The 21,518-nt window shown below is 61.0% G+C and overlaps 1 protein-coding gene across 11 annotated transcripts in view; it reads right to left on the bottom strand.

The window, feature by feature from the left end:
- Positions 1–21,518, bottom strand: part of KCNQ2 (potassium voltage-gated channel subfamily Q member 2) — a gene marked incomplete at its 5' end in the record, with an annotated part of 44,853 nt that overhangs the window by 22,531 nt on the left and 804 nt on the right. For 7 of the 11 annotated variants that reach the window (XM_081097103.1, XM_081097106.1, XM_081097109.1 and 4 more), the window contains 8 exons: positions 31–60; positions 1,122–1,216; positions 3,985–4,080; positions 4,826–4,936; positions 5,094–5,219; positions 6,047–6,222; positions 6,512–6,638; positions 7,131–7,221. In XM_081097103.1, coding sequence (XP_080953229.1) covers positions 31–60; positions 1,122–1,216; positions 3,985–4,080; positions 4,826–4,936; positions 5,094–5,219; positions 6,047–6,222; positions 6,512–6,638; positions 7,131–7,221 — 852 coding nt within the window. The remainder of the gene's footprint in view (positions 1–30; positions 61–1,121; positions 1,217–3,984; positions 4,081–4,825; positions 4,937–5,093; positions 5,220–6,046; positions 6,223–6,511; positions 6,639–7,130; positions 7,222–21,518) is intronic. The other 4 variants (XM_081097107.1, XM_081097108.1, XM_081097104.1 and 1 more) reach the window with 1 other exon arrangement.

Here is a 21,518-nt window from a genome sequence, read left to right as displayed (position 1 = left end):
CACCACGCTTTCGTCCCATGCATGTCCTACCTGGAGGCCCCGTAGGTTTGAGCTTGCGAGCTTTCAAGTGTTCACACACACACAAGGGAGAGAATGGACATTTAAAAAGAACGGGATAAGGAAAAGAAAATGAAAAAACAGTCGAGGAGAGTGGGGGAAACAACAGAACAGAGAAAATTAGCGCAGGGTTGTCCGCCCGGCGGGAGGGGCCACAGTGCCTGGAGCTGCAGGGCGGAGGCGTTCCCCATGGACGTGGGCGCAGCTCCCAGATGGCAAGTCTCTTCGGAGGCCAGTGGCAGCGGGAACAGCCTCTGTCCTGCCAGGCCTCCCTGGCTTCAAGAACCTCGGGAGGACCCTGCCCAGCCCCTCAGGTGAGGGTTCCCTGGGCACAAACCCTGGGGTGGGCAAGGGGCATCCTGGGCTAGGAAGCTTCACCGCAGAGGGCAGAGGGCAGGGCAGCACCCACCCTCCCAAGGGCATGAGGCCTGGGCAGGTACCGGGCAGCCCCCAGCCCCTATGACCTCAGACTGACGTCTAAGCAACAGCCCGGCACAGACAAACCCTGGGCAGCCACTCTCATCCAGGCTGCCAGCTGCTCTTGCCTGGAAAGCTCTGCCTGCTGGCCACGCGGACTCATGGGCCTGTTGGCAGCACCCCACCAACCACGCCTAGACAGGGCTTCTGGCCCCTTTCCGCCCAATGAGGGGCGCCTGGGACCCTGGGGTGCATGTATCTCCTGGTCCTAAAGCCTCGCTGTGTTCAGGGGTCACCCTCCTTCTGGTGTACAGACCCCGGTCCTCTAAAGGGGGAGCTGCCCCTCGGTCCTGTGCTGGGGCGTGTGCCTGAGCTCTCGGGGGCCGTCCCCGCAGTGCCCACACCATGTACCTGGCGAGGAGGCTGAGTGGGGGGATGGAGGTGAAAAAAAAGCTGCGAGCTATGAAACAAAGCTAAATCAACAGCGAAATAAACCACACACGGAACTCCATTTTGAAAAGCACATAAATTTTAAAGAAAAAAAGAAACAAAAATCAATAAAAATAATGAACATCAAAAAATGGGGCTTCCGAACAGATGGGAAATGAAAGGCGAGGAGGCGCGATGGCCCAGGGCGGCGGCGGTACCTGTACATGGGCACAGTGACCGTGCGCTCGTAGTACTGCCAGGTGGAATGCAGGTCCGTGCGCGACAGGTTGGTGGCGTAGAACCTCCAGGCAGACTGCAGGGGAGACATGACGGGTCAACCACGAGGGCAGGACCAGGGCGTGGGGACCACACGGGCCCTCCCACCTGTCTCTGCCCCCAGGCCCTGATTCACCCTGTCGATTGGAGGGCACGCCTGCCTGCCGCAGCTGGCAGGGTCTGGCGGCGGGACTGGGGGCACACCAGCAGGCTGCCCCTTTCCTCATCAGTCCTACCTGACACCTGGCAGTTTATAGCCTGGTTTCGTGGTCACCTCCTGCCTCCCCAGTCCTGAAGGGACATACATGGCCTGTAGGACCACAGGCGCTGGGGGACGAGGAACACAGGCCTCCATCCTCCCAGCGTAGTAGCCCACAGACCATGGGGGAGTCAACGTGAGCACAGTGTGGGGTCCTGGCCTGCTGGCTAGCCGTCTTGCCCTGGCCTGGGCCTCCACCCCCAACTTGTGTATGTGTGGTGAAGTCACAGCATCTGGTTCTATCCTCATCACCTCAGAATCAACCACCCCCTTCCCCTTCAGCCATCACCCCTGTACACCCCAGGCTCCAGCAACCCCCGGGACACACAGTCCTCCTGGGTTCCCAGCCAATGGAATCAGAGACGCATGGCCTCTGGTGCTGGCTTCCTTCGCGCAGCGTGTTTGCGAGGCCCATCCACGTGCCTCGTTCTTTTTAAGGCTGAATAAACAATATTCAGTGTGATGGGTGACAGCAGTTCCATTCATCCATTCTTCTGTTGATGAACACATGGGCTGTTTCCATCTTTGGGCTGTTGTGAATAAGGCTGCTGCAAACACTGGTGTGCACATTTCTGAGTAACACCGTTTTCAATTCCTTTGGGTGTGTACTTAAAATGTACACCAACTTAGCCTCAGTAGGATACAAAACTCTGCTGCTACGCAGGCCCCCTTATGTTGTCATTATTACACATTACACCTTTATACATTGTGTGCTCAGAAATGTAGATTAGTGATTACTGCTTTATGCGTGTCTTTGAAATCACATAGGAAAAAAATGAGTTGCAAACCAAAAATTTAATACTGCTCTTCTGTTTGCCTCTGGCTACCTCTCCCAGTGCTCATACGGCCTGAGTTACTGACCAGTCTGAAGGATGCCCTGTAGCATTTCTTGTAGGCAAGTCTACCAGTGACAAACTCCCTCAGCTCTTGTTTACATGGGAATGTCCATTTCTCCTTCATTTCTGAAGGATAGTTTTGCCAGAAATATGATTCTTGTCTGGCAGCATTTTTTTTCCAAGACTTTAAATATGTCATCCCACTGCCTGTGGCTTCCATAGTTTCTGATGAGAAATCAGCTGTTAGTCTTTCCGAGGATCCTCATCCCTGAAAAGCCACTTCCCTTGCTACCTTCAGATGCTGTCTTTGTCTTTGGGTCTTAGTTTGACCACAATGTGTCTTGTGGGTCTTTGTTTTAGTCCTTGGAGTTCACTGAACTTCTTAGATGTGTCGATTCACATCTTTCATCAAATTTGGAAAGTTTTGAACCTTATTTCTTCAAAGGTTCTTTTTGCCCCTTTCTTTCCCTCTCTCCTGCCTCATAATTTTTTTGCTGAAAACTGGATGCTCTGGCCTGGCCAGCATGGCTCAGTGGTTGAGCATCAACCTATGAACCAGGAGGTCATGGTTTGATTCCTGGTGAGGGCACATGCCGAGGTTGCAGACTCTGTAGGGGGTGTGCAGGAGGCAGCCTATCAATGATTCTCTCTTATCATTGATGTTTCTATCTCTCTCTCCTTCTCCTTTCCTCTCTGAAATCAATAAAGATATATTAAATTTTAAATAAAAGAAAAGAAAAAGAAAACTGGATGTTCTGGATGTTGTAACGTCAAACCTCTGGAAGTCAGATTCTGCCCCTCCTCAGGGTATGTTGTTGCTGTTGTTGATTGTGGCTGTTTGTTTACTGACTTTTCTAAATTATTTTGGACACGCTGTATTTTGTGTCTCTGCTCCATTAGCCAGTGGTCGGCTACTGCTTTAACGGAGGTTTCCTTAAACCCAAGGAACCAAAGAGGAACACGATTCAGTTTTGCCAATTGGCTCTGTGTTGGACACTCCTTCAACATGTGGTGAGGCCACTTACAACTCCGCATTAGCCTGTACTTCCTGCTTGCACAAAGCCAGAGGTCAGCCTGAGGGGAAGGCTTGGGGTCTTCTCCAGTCACCTCTGACCCTGCATCCAGCCCTGGACATGTGTGTGGTCTTGTAGTTCCCTCACATACGGGGTCTTTCCGGAGTCCTAATTGCTTCCTGTGTCTGCTTCCCAGACCATGCCTTCTAGGGTTTTCAATCTGCCCATGGCTGGTCACACCCGCTGCACCTGGCCCCAGTGGCTGCAGCTGGCACAGTGCCGTTGCATTGCACAGACACCCAGAGCCCTCTGAGTTTCCAGGTGAATAAAGCAAAGGAAAACTCTTAGGTGGCTCAGGAGGCACCGCTGGACATGGAGTGCTGCTGTATCCTTAGTGGTGGGGTTGGCTGTGTGAAGGGTAGCACAGATGTGGCTCAGCACTACTGGCTACGTGAGAGGTAGTCTCTGAGCCCCAACCCACATGTGCAGGACCCGTGAGATAGTGCCCTGTGCTACTGTCCAGCCTTGGGCCTCTGAACTGGTTCTCAGCACATGCACTAGCCTTCCTGCCCAAGTTCCTAGCGGGACAAAGGCCTGTCCACACACAGGGACAACACCAAGCAGGGCTTTGCTCCTGGACACAATGGGACCAGGTGGGGGGTTCCACTGGTCCTAAGTGGGGGCCACCTGGGCTCACCTGGATCAGGCCTGCAGCAGGGTTTCGCCTCTTCTCAAAATGCTTCTGCCGATGTTGCTCCTGAACTTTCAGGGCAAAACCAGACCCCAAAATGCCCTACAAGTCATTGGTGTCAGAAAGCGCCTGGGACCGCAGTGCCCCACCCCCACCCCACACTTGCCTCTTGGCTCCACCTCCCACCTTCTCAGTCCCTAACCCCCTGGATACCAGGTTGGGGGGAAACACTTGGATGTGAAGTAAAGGACATGTCAGCCTGCAGGAGCATGGCAGTGCCCACACTGAACTTATCGGCCCAAAGGTCAATCCCCTTCCCTGGTCTGTCCACACTGTAGCGAGTGCAGGCCAGACTCTCCAGGCTGCCTGCCGCTCACCTGCTGGCCCTCGGCCTGGCCCGGGGGTAGGTGGGCAGAACAGAGTCTTTGCCTTTTCTGAGGAGATGGGGTCTTTGGTCCCCTGGAGACCCGACAAGGGAGCCGTTTCATCATACAGCACTGATCCTGGTCATGAGGACCCTACTGGCCAGTCCCCCGAGACCGGGAGGAGCTGACAGTGACCAACAGCTATGGGGTCAGAAGCCAGAGCCTAGGGACACTCGGAGCATGCTAATGATGTGTTCTGGAAGCTACCAGGCCAGGCCCAAGCAGCTCCACTTGGGTTCCCAGGAAGGGTACCTCCTTGCACCTGAGCTTCCACCTCCAGCTCCCAGAGGGCTGTGGGCCCTACCTGGAGCCCGCTCTTGTCCCACGTTCCCTTAGGGGACAGGTGCCCAGGGCAGCCTATGGTTACCTTGGGAGCCCAACACCCCACCTCCATCAAAGGCAGAAAGGGGAGCAGGACTCACGGCAGGAAGAGCAAAGAAGGAGACACCAATGAGGGTGAATGTGGCTGCCAGGAGCCTCCCGTTCCAGGTCTGAGGGTACTTGTCCCCGTAGCCAATGGTTGTCAGGGTGATCTGTAGGACAGCAAGTCAGGTCACACACCAGGCCTGGCAGTGGCCATACAGGGGCACAGAGGACACGCGGGAGGGTGTAGATGAGGGTCCCCAAGGAAGGCCCTGCCCAGGGAGCACATCCTCAATAAAGGACCGTGAGCCCAGGGCTGGGACTCACCAGGCCCCACCAGAGCGCATCTGCGTAGGTGTCGAAGTGGTCGTTCTCGCCCTTCTCTGCCAAGTACACCAAAAACGAGGCCAGGATGAGGCACAGGAAGCCGATGTACCAGGCGGTGACCAGCTCCTGGAAGAGACAGCCATGTCACAGCACCTGGCCAGCGTCCAGCCCAACCCGCCCCCAGAGCACCAGGGCTGGTCGTCCCAGGAGGCTCGGTGTCTCCAGGGCGTCGGCAGTGGATGCACAGTCCCCAGTAGCCTGGGCCAGCAGCTGCCCAGCCACATGGCTCCAAGCTCAGAGCAGGCAACAGGGTGGCTGGTTTTCCTGGGTGTCCCCACACCTGTGCCCTTCACACCTGGGAGGACAGTGGCAAGGACAGCCCAGCACACACATCTGTGCAGATTTGGGAGTGTCCCAAGCAGCTGGCAGGCCATCAGGCAAGAATGTTGGAACCTGACACCCTACCTCAACTTCCCTGAGCCTGGGGAGACACCTGACTGCCTGCCACCCTTGAGGGGTCCAGCACCTTGAGGGACCAACGCCCTTGTTCCTGCTGAACAAGCCCCCACCTCAGGGCTCAGACAGGAAGGAGAGTGGGTAGGGGGACATGGGACCTTGGGAGCTGGCGGCCAGCACCGCAATGGAGCCGACCCACACCAGGGAGGCACAGCCAGGCAGGGCAGGGTCTGGGCCTCCTGGTAGCTCCCTAGAACGTGGGAAGAGGCTTTGGCTGGGACGCAGCTGCAGCCACCTTAAGGGCCCCACTGCCAGCAGCCAACACCAGCTGCAGCCTAAATGGGCAGTGAAGGGTATCGATCCCAGCACTCCCATCCAACCTCGGGGCCAGTGGCTTCATACAGGGCCAAACGGGCTGGGGGCTGTGCGGGAAAGCTGGCCAGAATTCCTGGGCTCTGTCCAGCCAGCCCTTGCACCCTCCGCCAAGGCCGGCTCACCTTGCTATGGGCGTAGACCACAGAGCCTAGGAGCTTCCAGGTGCCGCCACGCCGGTCCATGCGGATCATCCTGAGAATCTGCAGGAAGCGCAGGCTCCGGAGTGCAGACGTGGCAAAGACGTTGCCTTGGGAGCCGGCGGCCAGCACGGCGATGGAGGCAATGAGCACCATGATGTCTGCGGAGAGGGGGAGCTCGAGGCAGCTGTGTGTGGGGGACAGGACCCTCCACCTGGGTTCCAGGAAGATGGACAGATGGACAGAGGTGCATGCAGAGCACCCACCCAGTGTGGAGACTGACTATCATCCGCCAGCCCTGCCCTGGGCACAGCTGCCCTGCGCCCCTGCCTTTCAGGCCACATTAACCACGACCTCTGATGCCAAGAGGGTGGAGCATTCTGCAGTCTCTCCTGGCTTCCTCACTCTTTCCAGAGCCTATGTCCATCCTGCACCCCCACCAGGCCTCACCGATCACACAGAAGGGCTTCCGGGCGAACTTGAGCCGCCCTCTCCAGCCGCGGTACCGGCAGCAGCAGCCCGCAGCCCAGATCCGCACAAAATACTCCACGCCAAACACCACGATGGTCACAATTTCCTGCAGGGGAAGCCGCAGCTGAGCCACTGCAGGGACTACGGCAGCGGCTGGGAGGCCTGGCTGAGCTGGTGTCATTAGGGTCCTCCCCGAAGCCTGGGGCAGCCCCAGGGGAGGGCTGGGGTGGGAGGGCTCCTCAGAGGTGCATTCTGGACTGGGGAGACCCCTCTGTCACTCACAGCAGCACCGAAATTACAGTGGTTGCCATAGCGTCCGCCTCTGGCCCTCATGGGATTGCCGTGAGCATCACAGCCCCCGCCCTACCTGCACCCACGTCTACCGGGGCACACCCCATGTCTCCGCAGTGGAGGGCGCCAGGTGGGCCCTCGGGATCTGTGAGAACGGACAGTAGGGGCAATGGGGGTGGTCAGGCACTGTGATGACACACGGTGGGGACCAGGCCGGGTCAGGCTGGGGCATAACTGGGGGCTGGGGTGTGGGGGAGAGGCAGGTGGGACGCCTTGTCCGAGGCCAGCCCCTCCCCCGCGGGCTCACCAGGATGTAGAGCGCGCCCTCCGAGCTCTTCTCGTACTCTTTGATGGTTGAGAACACGGAAAGCACGAGGCAGGAGAAGACCAGCAGGAACCTGGGACCAGGGAGGCGCCGTCAGCCGAGGTGGCGAAGGAGCCCGTGAGCCAGGACACAAAACAGGAGACGCCCAGAGTAGCCCCAGGACCCATCCCACAGTCTCGCCCATGCCCCTCATCTGCCTGGTCGGCCCCAAAACTCAGAGTAAAAGGGGACAGGCCCAGCTTCCTGGACACATAAGAACCGCAGCCAGACGCCCACTGGCCTCGCCATGCCGGCTGCGTTCCCAAACACCACGCTTCCTCGTTCACGTGTCCTTCCTCAGCTCCGAGGCAGAAACTCTTCCGTCTTCCTGTTAATACCGACCTTCACGCACAGCCAGCCCAGAATCCTTGCCTGTGTTTCTGCGGGCGGCCCTTCCTGTGTGACCCGGTGCCCTGGTGGGAGTCCCAACCACGGACTTCTATGTGCTGGCTGTGCTGCCAGCTCCTGACTAACAGGCATCGGGAGCCATTGTGCAGGCAGCGTGGATGCCGAGGCCCCATCCAAAGTGCCACCCAGAGCCCCAGCCAGAGCCCCCAGAGCCCCCAGAGCCCCCAGAGCCCCAGCCAGAGCCCCCAAAGCCCCCAAAGCCCCCAGAGCCCCCAGAGCCCCAGAACCCCCAGAGCCCCAGAGCTCCCAGAGCCCCCAGAGCCCCCAAAGCCCCCAGAGCCCCAGAACCCCCAGAGCCCCCAGAGCCCCCAGAGCCCCCAGAGCCCCAGAGCCCCCAGAGCCCCCAGAGGACCCAGAGCCCGCAGAGGACCCAGAGGACCCAGAGCCCCCAGAGCCCCCAGAGCCTCAGAGCCCTCAGCCCCCAGAGCCCTCAGCCCCCAGAGCCCCCAGAGCCCCCAGAGGACCCAGAGCCCGCAGAGGACCCAGAGGACCCAGAGCCCCCAGAGCCCCCAGAGCCCCCAGAGCCTCAGAGCCCTCAGCCCCCAGAGCCCTCAGCCCCCAGAGCCCCCAGAGCCCCCAGAGGACCCAGAGCCCCCAGAGCCCCCAGAGCCTCAGAGCCCTCAGCCCCCAGAGCCCCCAGAGCCCCCAGAGCCCCCAGAGCCCCCAGAGGACCCAGAGCCCCCAGAGCCCTCAGCCCCCAGAGGACCCAGAGCCCCCAGAGCACCCAGAGCCCCCAGAGCCCTTAGCCCCCAGAGCCCTCAGCCCCCAGAGCCCCCAGAGCCCCCAGAGCCTCAGAGCCCTCAGCCTCCAGAGCCCCCAGAGCACCCAGACCCCCCAGAGCCCTCAGCCCCCAGAGCACCCTGAGCATCCAGAGCCCCCAGAGCCCTTAGCCCCCAGAGCCCTCAGCCCCCAGAGCACCCTGAGCACCCAGAGGACCCGCCAGAACAGGCAGGGTGGGGTGGGGTCTCAGGGAGCAGAGTCCGTGGTGGCTGAGGGCCTGCTCCAGGGCCCCACATCACACCCCTCCCACATGTCCTAACGACCTGGACACCCCATCTTCCCAGCTCCAGCTCCACAGGTCCCAAGAGTCGAGACCATAAGTGTCCCAGTGGGTGGAGGGGCTGAGATCCTTTGGGGCTAACACTACATTGTCCAACCTGAGCCTGGCCACAGCAACACCCTCTCGGGCCCAGCCCCACCCCAGCCCTGCGAGTGCCCTACTGCTGGGCGTCCTGCCTGAGCCCCAGCCTGGCTGCCCTGAGCATGCACTTAGCACCAAGAAGCCTCCGGTGGCCTTGCCCATGCGCCCACAGCCTGTGACTGCCCAGAGACATAGAACCCCTCCCTGGGGCGTGGGCATGGCAGAGGCGCTGGCAGAGGGTGATGGGCACCCACAGTCCTGCTGACACAGTGCCCATGGAGAACCAGTCACATTTCAAACCGCAATTCATTTCCTTCATTCATTAGCCCATTTATTCAATTAACTGAGCCCTGGAAAAAAGTCCAAATATCTCCTGTGTCTTATAATTGTAATTGTCTGTCTGCCTGGTGGTGTTTTCTCCCGACCTGGCCGTGGGAAAGGGGCGCCCGTGCCCAGAGTGGATCCGCCAGGGGTGGGATGGGAGCTCCAGGCTGGGGCCTGAAGGTTTGGCATGGGAGGCAAAGAAGGCACCACCCATCACAAAAGGGGCACCAGGGATGCGGGAGCCAGGCGTCACCTCACCCAGTGGCTTCCCCGTGGAGGTGTCCATGAGGAGGCTCCTGGCGGGCCAGGGTGGAAAGGGGCAGGGTGTTCCTGAAGAGGGAAGAGGGTGCCACGTTCGGGAGGACTGTCCCAGGCCAGCTCCAGGCGAGTCTGACAGACAGGAGAGCGGGCAGGGAGATGCCTGGCTGTCACCCTCGTGCGCAGGGCTTCCCCCACACAGGCCATTCCTCGGGAGTCCCGAAGTGGCCAGGCCCTCTCAGCCCCGCTTCCTGAGGCCAGCTCTGATGGACATTCCAGAACATTCTGTCCCAGGGCCGTGGCGGGAGAGTAGGAAGAAGACAGGCCCACGCCTCCCAGTGGCCCCACCCCAGAAAGTGCCAGCGACAGCTCCAGGCTTGTTTTTGAAGTTTTGGAACAGACGGGCACAGATGGCACCCAGTGGGTGAGGCTCCTGGCACCCACCCCGAGGAGGCTCAGACAGGGGGCTTCGCGCGTCTCCCTGGCACATCCCCAAAGATGACAGATTCCCACAAGCCAGGCCCGCAGGCCTGATCCTACAGACAGGCCTGGGCTCCTACAGACTGCACCCTCCCCCCCCCGCCAAGCGGCTGGACAGCAGAGAAAAGACATGATGTCCAGCCTCTTCCTATCAGCGAGCACCTTGGTGGCCCGCCACCACCCCACCCAGCACACGGGCGCCCGGCCGGAGGGAACTCAGGGAGGGAGCAGGCCCTGAGAGGACAATGGGCTCTGGGCACAGCATCCTCAGTGACAGGAACACCCCACTGAGGCCCCGCCCCGGGCGACCGGTCTCCGGCAGGAGGCTCCCCCGCCTGCGGGGTGAGGGCGTGGTAGCCAATGCGGCCCTGCGGTTCCAGGGCTCACCGTGGGCCGAGCCCGCGTCTCCCGCCTGCTCGGGAGGTGAGCAGGCGGTGTTCCCGCCCGTTCCCGCAGACCTTTCCCAGCTCCTGCACCCTGGGCTCCGGGAGCTGGCAGCTGTGGGTCAGAAGGCACCCCTCGCCCAGCCAGCGTGGTTCAGGGGTTGAGCATGACTTATGAACCAGGAGGTCACGGTTCGATTCCCAGTCAGGGCACATGTCCGGGTTATGGGCTCGATCCCCAGTGTGGGGTGTGCAGGAGGCAGTGATCAATGATTCTCTCTCACCATTGATGCTTCTTTACTTCTCTCCCTCTCCCTTCCTCTCTGAAATCAATAAAAACATTTTAAAAAGAGAGAAAACACCCTCTTCCCGCTCCTGCCCTCGGGAGAGGCGAGGGGCAGCACTGCACTCCATGTGTCCCGAGGCAGCCCTGTGTGCCCAGAACGCTGCCCCCTCCAGTCCTGGAGGACAAGAGCAGCTCACGAGGACCTGGGTCCACTCCCCCCTAAGCCCCGCACAGAGACAAGAGAGATGGCAGGTGAGCAGCCCTACCTGCCCGCACCTAGAGGCCAGCCCTGTCCTGCCTCTCCAACACCTGGACCAGGCCCTGGGAGCCCTGGTGATGTCCAGGCTGCAAGAAAGAAAAGATGGGAGATGGAGGGTGGTTTCCCGCAGCCTGAAGCTAATTATGATAATGAATTCGAAGTGGAGAGTCCATCCTGGCAGCAGTTGCCAAGGAGACAAGCATCTCAAGCAGCTGGTCCAGATTCCAGGGGTCAAGATGGAAGACAGGCAGGGTGGCCAGTGTGGGAAGTGACCTCAGGCTGAGCGCTCACCTGGGCGGTGGGAGAACGGCCTCCTGAACTGAGAGGCCCCCAGAATCACGAGCGCTGACCCAGTCACAAGCGCCCACAAGGGAGGCTGGCCCCACCCTCCAGGACCCACAGAAGTAGGAGACACCTCAGCCAGACATCGGGGCTTCTAGGTGCAGCCTGAGCACTGAGCAGAGGCAGGACCCCTCTTATGAAACGGGACGCAGAGTCCTGAGGGCTGGGAGGCTGGTGTAGGAAGAGACGGCAGGGAGGGGCCTGGGGGAGGTGATGGGAGCCACCAGGGTGGAGAGCATAGTCACCAACCAGAGGAGCCCAAGGCAAGGCCTGAGGACGCCCACAAGGTGGTCGCCCCTGCCACACCTGCAGGCCCAGGTGCACGTCTGCGTGCAGGTGTGTGCACATGCCCTCTGCCTGCCCTCATGCTTAGGAGGGGACCGCCCCCCCCACCTTCAGAGAAACGCCCCTCTGCATCTGTCTCCTCTTGCCCTCCCCGCTCCCCATCTGAATGCAGGAATTTAAAAAAACAAACATGACAAAGCCAATGCCGCCTCCTTGCTGATTTCCCCCTCCACTGGGGGGCAGGGGGCAACAGAGCAGCACCTCCATGCAGGTGGATGGAGCCCTAGCTCCCCTCCTAGGGTCCCCAGCCCAGACTCCCTCACTCCCCCCAAAGACTGACTCAAGAGATGGCTGGGTTATTAATCTCATTTTACATACTTAATGAAACAAACATTTAACAAGTGAATAGCAGGGGTAGGATGAAGGCAAGTCACTTCATAGCCCCCCTCCCCCGGCCCTGCAGGCTGCTCTGAGGCAGAGCTGAAGAGGTGGATGGGAGGGGTCCCTAACATCGAGCTCCCCACAGGCTGGAACTGGTGGCAACACCAGGCACATGAAAACCCTAAAGGCTGGAAGGGGCTCTTTGTCATTTCACAGATGAGAACAGGACGCTCTGAAGAGCTGGGGGGGGGGGCGCTATAGGATCGAGCCCCCCCTTCTGCTGGAGGGGTCCGCAGAAACACCCCTTCCCAGAATGATGTCCCTTCCAGCCAGTGCCCAGGGACTGGGCCGGGCGATCATCGCAGCCAGTGTGAGGTCAAGGCAGGTCCCCCTGCAGCCTGTTGGCCAGGCTCCCTGGGGAACCCCGCCCGCCTCGTCTGGGAGGACCTCGGCTAGCACTTCAGCCTGGAATCTAATTTTGCCCCCTAATAAACTGCTCTGCCTCGAGGACCCACTGCCACTTCCAATCTGCGGAGTGACGGAAAGCCCAGCTGCTGACGGCTGCTCCGGGCGGAAACCAGTCGTGAAAAATCACTTTGTAATCCTGCCAGGGTCAGAGGCAGCGGGGCCAAGGCTGGAGGTGGTGCACACAGACCATTCCCTTGGGGCCAAGGCTCACCACTCCTGTCCAACGCGACACCTAATCTGAGGGTGGAAGGTTCTGGTGGCTCCCACCTGGGCCTAAGGGTGTAGGGAGGAAACGCAGGCAAGCGCGCGGGACCCTGTATACAGCACATGCTCAATAACTGGCTCGGACCTGAGAGTCCACGACTTAAGAGGCCCCAGATCCGCGGATCCGGCTCCTGTCTCAGCATTTGAAGCCTCCACCAGCAGCCTTGGCTGGCCTGTGCCCCACCCCCACTGGCAGCCCCTCCCCTGCTGGCCGGACAGCCCGTCCACGTCCACAGCCTTTTCACACCGGCCCCTCATCCAGCCCGTCTCTCCCGAAACCAGGGCAGGAAGGTGCTCTCAGGGGACCCAGGATGGCCAGCATCCCTCCCAAGCCTCGGCTGCGGGCTCTTTCCAGGACAGGGGGTGTGGAGGTCGGGGTCCTACCCTCCTCCAGGAAGAGCAGGCCTCCGGGAGGGGCCTAGTGCCCCGGCAGCTGCGGCCTGTGTGGAGGGCTGCCCCGGGCAGCCAGGCCTGGCAGGGACCCGCCATCTCCGCACGCAGCAAAGGCGGCTTCCCCAAGGCCTGCCAGGCGACCCCCAGAGACAGTGGCTGCACCTGGGTGACTGGCTCCCTATTAGTCACCTGTCCGAACTCAGACCTCAGGGCTGGACAACGGCTCTCCTGAGTGCCTCCCCACCACATCAGAGCCCACCCCCTGCCCGCCCACACACATCCGGGCAGCAGCCACCCCGTCTGGGCCTCCTCACCCCCAGCCCCACCTCCACAGAGACAACAACCCCCACCAGGGGTCCTCGTGCACATCCCTCTCCCTCCCAAGACCTCACGCATCTCGGCTCCTCTCCACCCGGGGCCCTGACTGTCCCATCTCTCCAGGTGCCCATGGAGCCAGAGCCCAGAGCACACCGCTCCCCCCGCTGTTCTCAGCCTGCCGGCCAGCTCCCCCCCCCCCCCCAACCCCCGCACCCACACCCACGCCTGTGCACACTCCTCTGCTGCCTGGGACTCTCCTGCCCCACATCCATCACAGCCGCCGCCCCTGTCTCCCAGGGTTCCTTTTCAACAGCAGCTTCCCCAAGAGGCTACCCAGCACCCAACTCTTCCCAGTTTACTCTCCAGGGGTAGGGGGTCCTGACCCCTCTGAGCAGGGGTCCGCTGCTCTCCTCACCTGCTCTGCTCCCAGGCTCCCCAAGTGCACAGCAAAACCCACACACAGGGGCGGCCCCCACATGCTGCCGAGGGGCGGCCGAAACTGCCCTCGCCGTGGTCAGATCCAGCTTGAGAGCCAAAGCTCAAGCCCACTCAGACTGTAGGGCCACGCACAGCAGGCTGTGAGGTGGAGGGTGGGGTCTGGGGGGCACTGCCCGCCCCAGGGAGCCCACGATGGGGCAAATGCAACTCATTAAAAAGGCCCCATTCCTGAGGAGTGGCAGCATATGCGGACACTGGAACAGGGGTGTCACAGTGGCTCACAGGTGGACACGAACAGGTGGGGGGCCTCCATGTGGGCAAACACCCTCAGCCTCGAGCAGGAAGGATCACAGACGGTGGCTGCCACCTGAGGAACAGACGGTGTGGCTCCAGGGCAGCCAGTCGTCCCCGAGGGCTGAGGAGGGGACACGGGCGGACGGGCTTGGCGTTTTTATGGGGCGATGGGGAAATTTTGAAACCGGAGAATACGCTCAGCATCACGGAACTGTTTGGTTGGAAATGGTTACTTGTGTGTTCTGTGAATCTCACCACAACTAAAGAAAATGAAGGCAAAGAAACGAAGAGGAAAAAGCGAGACAAGGCCATGCTGGCAGGTCCGAGCCTTCGGGAAGCTCTGGTCTGCCCAGGCCATGCCTTCCCCACCCGTGCCTCAGTTTCCCTCTGTGACAGGACAGGCTTGGGTGGGGAGAGCCATGGGCACCCCCCTACTGGCAAGGGCCCCATCCCTCCCACCAGACCAAGGACACCTGCTCGGGAAGCCTGAGGGGTGACACTGCCATGTCCCCACAGGGGGGTGGCTTCCTGCTGTGGGGGCTCCCCTCACAGAAGTGTCTCCTTCCACAGCTTACACTGAGCTCCGTGTCTGTCAGCTTCAGCCCCACCCCCCAAGCTCACTCTGTGGGCCCAGTCCTGGCTTGTGTCCCCTGGGCCTGCCCGTCCTGAGCTCCCTGCCACACCACCCCCAATGCGGTACCTTTGGGGTTCTGTAAGTCCTTGCTCTGCCAGAGGAGCTGGCCTGAGCAGAGGGCCACCACGGCTGGCTCCTGCCCCTGCAGGTCCCACGTCCCCGCCCTGCTGGGCCCTCAGCCTCACACAGGAAGCACCATGCGGGACCAGGGAGGCGGAGGGGGACACTGGCCTCAGCCCCCAGGCTGACAGGACAGCCAGGCCTGCCTCCCCCATGACAGTCTCCCCTAAACTCATCCTAAAGACCCTCCGATCAGTTCTCAGGCTGCCCCCTCATACCTGTGCCCTACAAACGTCTCTAGTGAGTGTCCTCTCAGCCCCGGAGAGAGCACTTCCCCGCCGCAGGCCTCATTGGAACATGCCCCTCCCAGGCCAGCCTTGGTCCCGACTTCCCGGTTGGCACCAGATGTGTGATCACTCAGCGTCCACCCTCCAGACAGCACCACGGCTGCTGTCTCCTCCCCTGAGCCACCAAGGGCCCCGGACAAAGGGGAGCTGGGGACAGGGCAACCTTGTCGCCCGCACGAGGAGGCACCAGCTATGCCTCCAGTGGGATTCTTCAAGGACACTGTCACTGTACACCGCAGCAGACAGGACCCCAGAGTCTGGTCCTTTCTTGTGGAAGGAATGCACAGCCAAGCCCACATGCTTGAGAATAACTCAGAGGGTGAGCAATCTTCCTTGCGTTTTCCAGCATCTTTCCAATTTCCTACGATGGTTATTGTCATTTTTGCAATCAGAAAAGGTAATAAACCATAACCAAGTGTTTCAGAGGCAGTGGCTTCCCGTTGCTCAGACAGAGTGGCACTGTCAGCCCGCTGCCTGGGTCAGACACCAACTTCCTTCCCCAGGATGGTGCTCAGCTCTCAGCTCATTAACGCCCCGTCAGAGAGGAGGCTGTCTGGGGAGCAGAGGCCCTGTGAGCACAAAGGGCTGGATCTGGAGTCGGAAGCAGGAGATCCAGATGAGCAGCCCCTTCCCCAGCACCAGTGGGGCCAAGCCCCACTCCACGAGGGCTGGCTGCTGCCCAAAAGGAGAGACAGCCATGAGCTCGTGTTCAGGACCACGACCAGCGCCCGGCTCGGCCCTCTCCCTCAGCACACTGGGCTGGAAGCCACCGCGTCCTCGTGAAGGCTGGGTCTCTCTGGGTGAACAAACTTCTCAACTCCTGTGGACCCATTCAGGCTCCCGTGACAACCTGTCCACCAGGGGCCCAGCTCAGTGCCCTGCACACAGGACGCAGACACCAGCTGGCAAAGTGCTTGCCCAGGCTCCTCCCACCACCCACCCCCTGCCGAGGGACCAGCTTCTGGAAGCGATTCACCACCTCCCCACACCTGGGCTCCCTACAAAGCTTCAAGTACTCTTTCCAAACCTAAATAGGAAAGCAAACTCTAAGTTCTAAGCTGTCTAGTTAAGTGAAGACGGAGAGGCCAGGTAGGGCTGGAGCCGAGTGGACAGGACCTGGGGGAGGGAGGGGCCTACACTCTGCAGAATGATCCAGAAGGAACACCATCCAACATCCCGGGGACGAAATTCAGACTCGGGGCTGGCGGCCTGGGACTCACCCACCCTCCCATTTCTCCCAAGTGGAGCAGCCACAGCCCGACCCTCAGAGCCTCTGCAAGGAGCTGCCACAAAAGGCATGGTCCTGCCTGCCCCAGCGTCCCCTCCCTTTGGCAACGCCTGCTGCTGGGCAGCGGGACAGAGGCTCTGGGCAGCCAGCGGCTGGAGAGAAGCCACAGCCTCCTGGAGGCAGGCAGGTCACCACCCCTAGCGGGCCTCCCCTCCCGGTATGCGGGGGCCACAGGGGAAGCTGGGGCCGCTGAAGCCCAGTGCCTGCCGGGCCTGCACTCTGGCTGCCCGCCTTACCTCACCGGGGGCCCCGCAGCTCAGTGTCTGGGGCTAAATGACAGCAGGTGTGTGAAGCACCTGAGAGGAATCACATCAAACGCCAACACCCATCGTCTCACCAGTCCCTATAGAATGGGGAGCCGGGAAACGCCTTTCCAAGACCCCCTGTGACTGACCCCACACCTAACCAGGGCTCAGACCTGCTCCCAGGAGGAACCCCTCCACTGGGGCTTGCACCCCTGCCCCCCGCCCCCTCCACAGCGGGCTCCCGATGCCGGCCAGCCCAGCACTCCAGTGAGACAACACTGAAGGGGCTGCAGAAACAGCCACACAAACTTCCTGAGGCAAATCATGTTAGAGGCACCTTATTCTTCTGCAAAGTTGTCCTCACAGCTCCCACTTGGGTCCAGCGGAGCCTCCGGAATGCAGGCCCGAGCAGGGCCGGGGAGTGCCCATCTGAGGGGCACTGAGACCTTCAAGGTCTTCAGCCCTATTTCCTTCCAGATGAATTAAAAGCATGGTCTATGCACTGGTCAGCGTGCTCAGTGGTTAGAGCATCAGCCCAAGCACCGAAGGGTCTTGATTCCTGTCAAGGGCACGGTGCCAGTTGGGGCACGTGCATGAGGCAACCAATTGACGTGTTTCTCTCACATCGATGTTTCTCTCTCTGTCTCCCTGTCCCTTCCACTCTCTCTAAAAATCAATGGAAAGATATCCTCGGCTGAGGATTAACAACAACAAAAAAGCATGGTCTGTCTCAGCCTCAAATAACTAACTCCCCAACCCCCACCCCCAACGCCAGACCAGCCCATGTGCTAAATAAATGGCTCTGACTCTCTTACTTCACATGAGTGATGCCAGGCTTTAGGAACAGTCATCTCTCTGGCACTGGCTCTCTCCTGCACACTCCCCCCTCACCAGGAGCACGCTCACTGCTGTACCAGCTGCCAGGGAAGGGAGCGAACAGGTCAGCGGGATGCGGGACTGTGGACACCAGCCTGGGCTCAGAGGGGAGAGGGGAGCCTGGCCAGGGGCAGGGCAGGCCTGAGTCAGGCCCAGCACCACGGCGGCGTTCTTGGGGGACAATCTTGGGTCTTCTTCTCTTCTTTCTGCCTTGGACCCAAACCGCTGCTGGGGCTCTGTAGGGAGGGCCGGACAGGCGCCGCGCAGTCATAACAGGAAGGCGCGCTTCCTCTGCCAGCAATGCCTGTGCGCTGCCACGAAGGAGGCGTGTGAGAGAGGCTGCCAGTGCCGTCCGCAGATGGGTGTCAGAAAGCTCAGCTGAGCTCCAGCCTCCTGGCACGCATCTCCCACGCTCCTGGGACAGTCCCATCCAAAGTGGGCTCAGCCTCGCGGCCCATGTGAGCTAGGTCAGCACATGACTAGCCTAAAGGGGGCGGGGCGCCAGACACAGCCTTCGTGGAAACCCAGAGTCCCAGGGCCCATGTGGCGTTTTTTACGGTCCAGGGGTTCATGGGTACAAGCTGCCCACAGTGGTGTTTTTCCATGTGTGGAGCCTCAGGATGCCAGAATGTCTGCCATCAGCAGAGCAGGAGCATCTCCCAATGCCTGGCAGCGCAGAGCTCGAGTCTCCTTAGGAAAGCAGCCAGTCTCCTGGACAAGCGTCAGACCCAGGCCTCACGTCCAAGGGCGCCCTCGTGTCTAAGCAGCAGCCCCGAACCCCTTGGCAACCACAGAGCCAGCTCAAACTGATCCTGTCCTATTTCTAACAAAACCCAAAACCCAAGTTTAAACCTTGGATACACCAGTCATGAGTCACACCTGTGAACCTCACTCCCAAGTCACACCCTGGACACCTCACGGTAGCGCTGTGGCCCCTCAGCGGCTGCCCCCGCAGAGCCGCAGGCTGGGACGGCGTGAGGGCCTGAGCCTTTCAGAAGCGCAGGTGCGCTGTCCAGGAAGACGCGGTGCTGAAACCCTCAAATCCGGCTGGAGCCCTGGGTGGGGAGACAGATTTGAGCACCACCTCCTGTCTCCTTGCCTGTAGACCTCACAATAAAAGACTTTTTCTTTTTTCAAAAGCCAGTGCCACCGTGTTATCTCCCATGCGCATCAGGCAGCAGGCCCTTGCTGGCAGTGAGACTTTCACTCAGGCTGCCGGGACTGAGAACTGGCCAAGGCTGGACTGAGGGGCAGGAGGCTGAGGGCGCTGTCAGCCCACGCCAGCCCTTGTCTGCTGGGCCCTCCACACCCCCTTCAGGACGGGGCCCCTCCTGCTGAGCCAGTCATGGTGACGAGCTGCATGGCCGTCACACGCACCCAGCCCTGTGCTACCCTCACATTACAGATGAGGAAACTGGGGTTGAGGTCTGGGAGCATCAGTGGAGGCAAGGTCCCAGCCAGGCTGGCCCAGAGCCCGCAGTCCCCACCCCCACAGGCCCTCTCCCAAGCACATCCTCTGAACCCCCTTTGAGAAACCCCTGCAAACTCTGGACCCTGTACCTGAAAATCCTCTTACATAGAGAATCCCCCACCTTCAGGTGCACAGACCCCCAGGGCCCGAGTCCCGGCCGTGGTGTGAGGGTGGACGTGGGGAGGGGCACTTACAGGGCTGCCGGGCTCCCATGGAAGGGCTGGGTCACTGCCAGGGGTCACTGCTGAGAGGCGACACCTGAGGGAGGCAGCACTGAAGGAGCCGTGGAAACTCTCAAGCTGCCCTCCCAGAATCCCACCCTGAGCACGTGTGTGCCCTGGGGCGCCTGCCCAGGGCCCACTCCCCATCCAGCACAAGCACAGGAAGGACCCTCCGGGGCCTCAGGCGGGGGAGGTCCCAGGTATTTCTGCCAAGGCTGGCCCACATCTTGGGGTCTCCGACCCCTCCCCCCCCAACCCCTACACCCTCCTCCCCCTGCAACTCAGGGACAGCTCCTGTCTCGAGTGCCTCTGGCAAAGCTCACAGGCCAGGAGCGGGATGGCCACAGCTCTGTGCCCAGGCATGTCTGCAGAGAGAGGCCCTTTCGCAGGGGGTGGCCGGGAGGGGGACCTGGCCTGAGGCCCACAAAGCCCAGAGGCCACAGGGCAGTCGCCTCCCTCCCACCTCTGGCAACAGCTGTCCCCTGAGATCCACTGGGACACCCCCATCTTCCAGAAACCAGGCGCGAAGACAAAAGGCTAAAGGGTGACCAAGGAGGGCTCAGTTGCTGCCCCAGGCCCAGGATGGGTCTTCACTAGGACTGCCAGCCCCAGACCGTGTCCCCACCCTCCACCAGTTTCCAAGCCTGACACAGAACCCCCGCGCAGAACCGGGGAGGAGGAGGAACTTGCACTTCATTTAATTAATGAATCCACAAGCCAAAGCATGAGTCAGGCTGTCAGCCCAAGCTGGGCAAGGGAGCAGGGCACCGGGCGGCCACACCCTGGGGGTCAGTGGGCACTGAAGGCTTCCTGTGTCAGGGTGGGGCTGGGATCCATGGGTGGCTGGGCACAGGGAGAGTGGAGAATTCCACACCTGGGGACAGGATGGCAGGCAATGAGTCACAGCAGCAGGACGGCCCTGTCATAGTGGGGAGAGCCCACTGCACCAGCCCTGGGAGTTCATCTCCACCAGACCCTCTGTGCCCACTTTACTGATAAAATCACTGAGGCCTGCAAAGACTAGACTTAAGCGCCTAAACCAACAGCAGCTGCAGATCCCTCCTGCCTATCCCATTCCCCAAGAGAAATCGCCTACCACTGAGCTGTCTTTCCATGAGTCTGAGCCCCCACTGGTGAGCTAGGGGCGACAGGGAGCTCGTGCCCTCGGTAGAGGGGCCGAGGAGGCCTGAGAGGCTGCAGGGCAGGGCTGCCTTGGCAGTGAGGGCTAATGCCACGAAGCCCCCCACGCTGCTGGCCCCATACCCTGATTCAGGGCTGCCCAGAGCCGGCCCAGGGTCCCCACACACCCTGCTCTCATTCTGAACACGGCCGCTCTCAGGAGGCAGTTGGCACAGAGCCGCCCACTTCAGGCCCAAGCAGGGAGAGGCCACCCGGAGGGGACCCCCAGGAAAAGCTGCCAGCCAGAGGCATCTGTGCCCAAAGCATGGCAAACCCTCCAGCACCAGCTGGGCTGTGGGGATGGGCTGTGTATGTACCGGAGGTCACCTCGGGCCAGGACCTGGATGACCACAGCCTGTCCCACCCAGAGGCCCTTGGGCCCCCAGCCAGATGGGGAGGGTCCTTGGTAAGCAGACACTGGGCCTTCCGAGGCTGAAGAGCACATCTGAGCAGCCAGCCCAGGAAGAACAGAGCCATCTGGGGGCCCTGGGGCTAATGCTCACCATGCCAGGAGTCCATGCCTCGTGCGATTCCCAGGGCGGCTGGGTGCCGGGGCTGGGGACATAGTCCCCCCAGGACACCCTCCCCACAAGCAGCCTGGCATTTCCCTCCCAGGGCCACCGCCCCCTCCCATGGAGGGTCTGTCCAGACACATGGGCCCAGGTCCCTGGTCACACTCAGTGGGTCACACTCACAAGCACACACCCCTCTCATCCAGGTGGGCATCAGGCCAGGGGGAGGCAGTTTCCCAGAATCTGCCCCTCACTCCCATCCCAAAACGCTTCGCACACAAAATGGCCGAGCGGCCGGCCTGGCTGGGATGGGAGAGTGCCTGCACTCCCAGAGCCCATGCACAGAGGACACAGACACACGCACTCTCAGACACCACCCACGACACTCATGTGCACAGAGGCCAGCCAGAGGCCACTGGCCCTGACCCGGGGCGAGGAGCTCCCTGAACACCAGGCCTGGGGAACCAACCACCCTTCTCCGGTCAGGGCTGGCAGGCCCCGGCAGCAGCCCCCCTCCACCTGGGTGTCCACTCTGCCAAGGAGGGTCAGAGCCTGGGATGCGCAGGGGGCTTCAGGCACACCCCTGCTCCTCCCGCTCCGCTCGCAGCTGCCGAGAGGCCTCAGGACTGAGAGGCCTCAGGACTGTGCGGGAGAGGGTTGGGGGGAGGGGGCTGTGCGGGAGGGGGGTAGGGAGGGGGGACCCAGGGATGCAGGCAGGGTCAGGGCCAGCTCCAAGCACCAGGGGCAGGACTCAACTTCCCTGAGCTTCGGGTTGG

The sequence above is a fragment of the Myotis nattereri genome (genome assembly GCF_964212035.1).
Source record: "Myotis nattereri genome assembly, chromosome: 8".
NCBI lineage: Eukaryota > Metazoa > Chordata > Mammalia > Chiroptera > Vespertilionidae > Myotis > Myotis nattereri.
The sequence above is the reverse complement of the archived record's forward strand: the minus strand, read 5'-3'. Positions and strand labels throughout refer to the sequence as shown.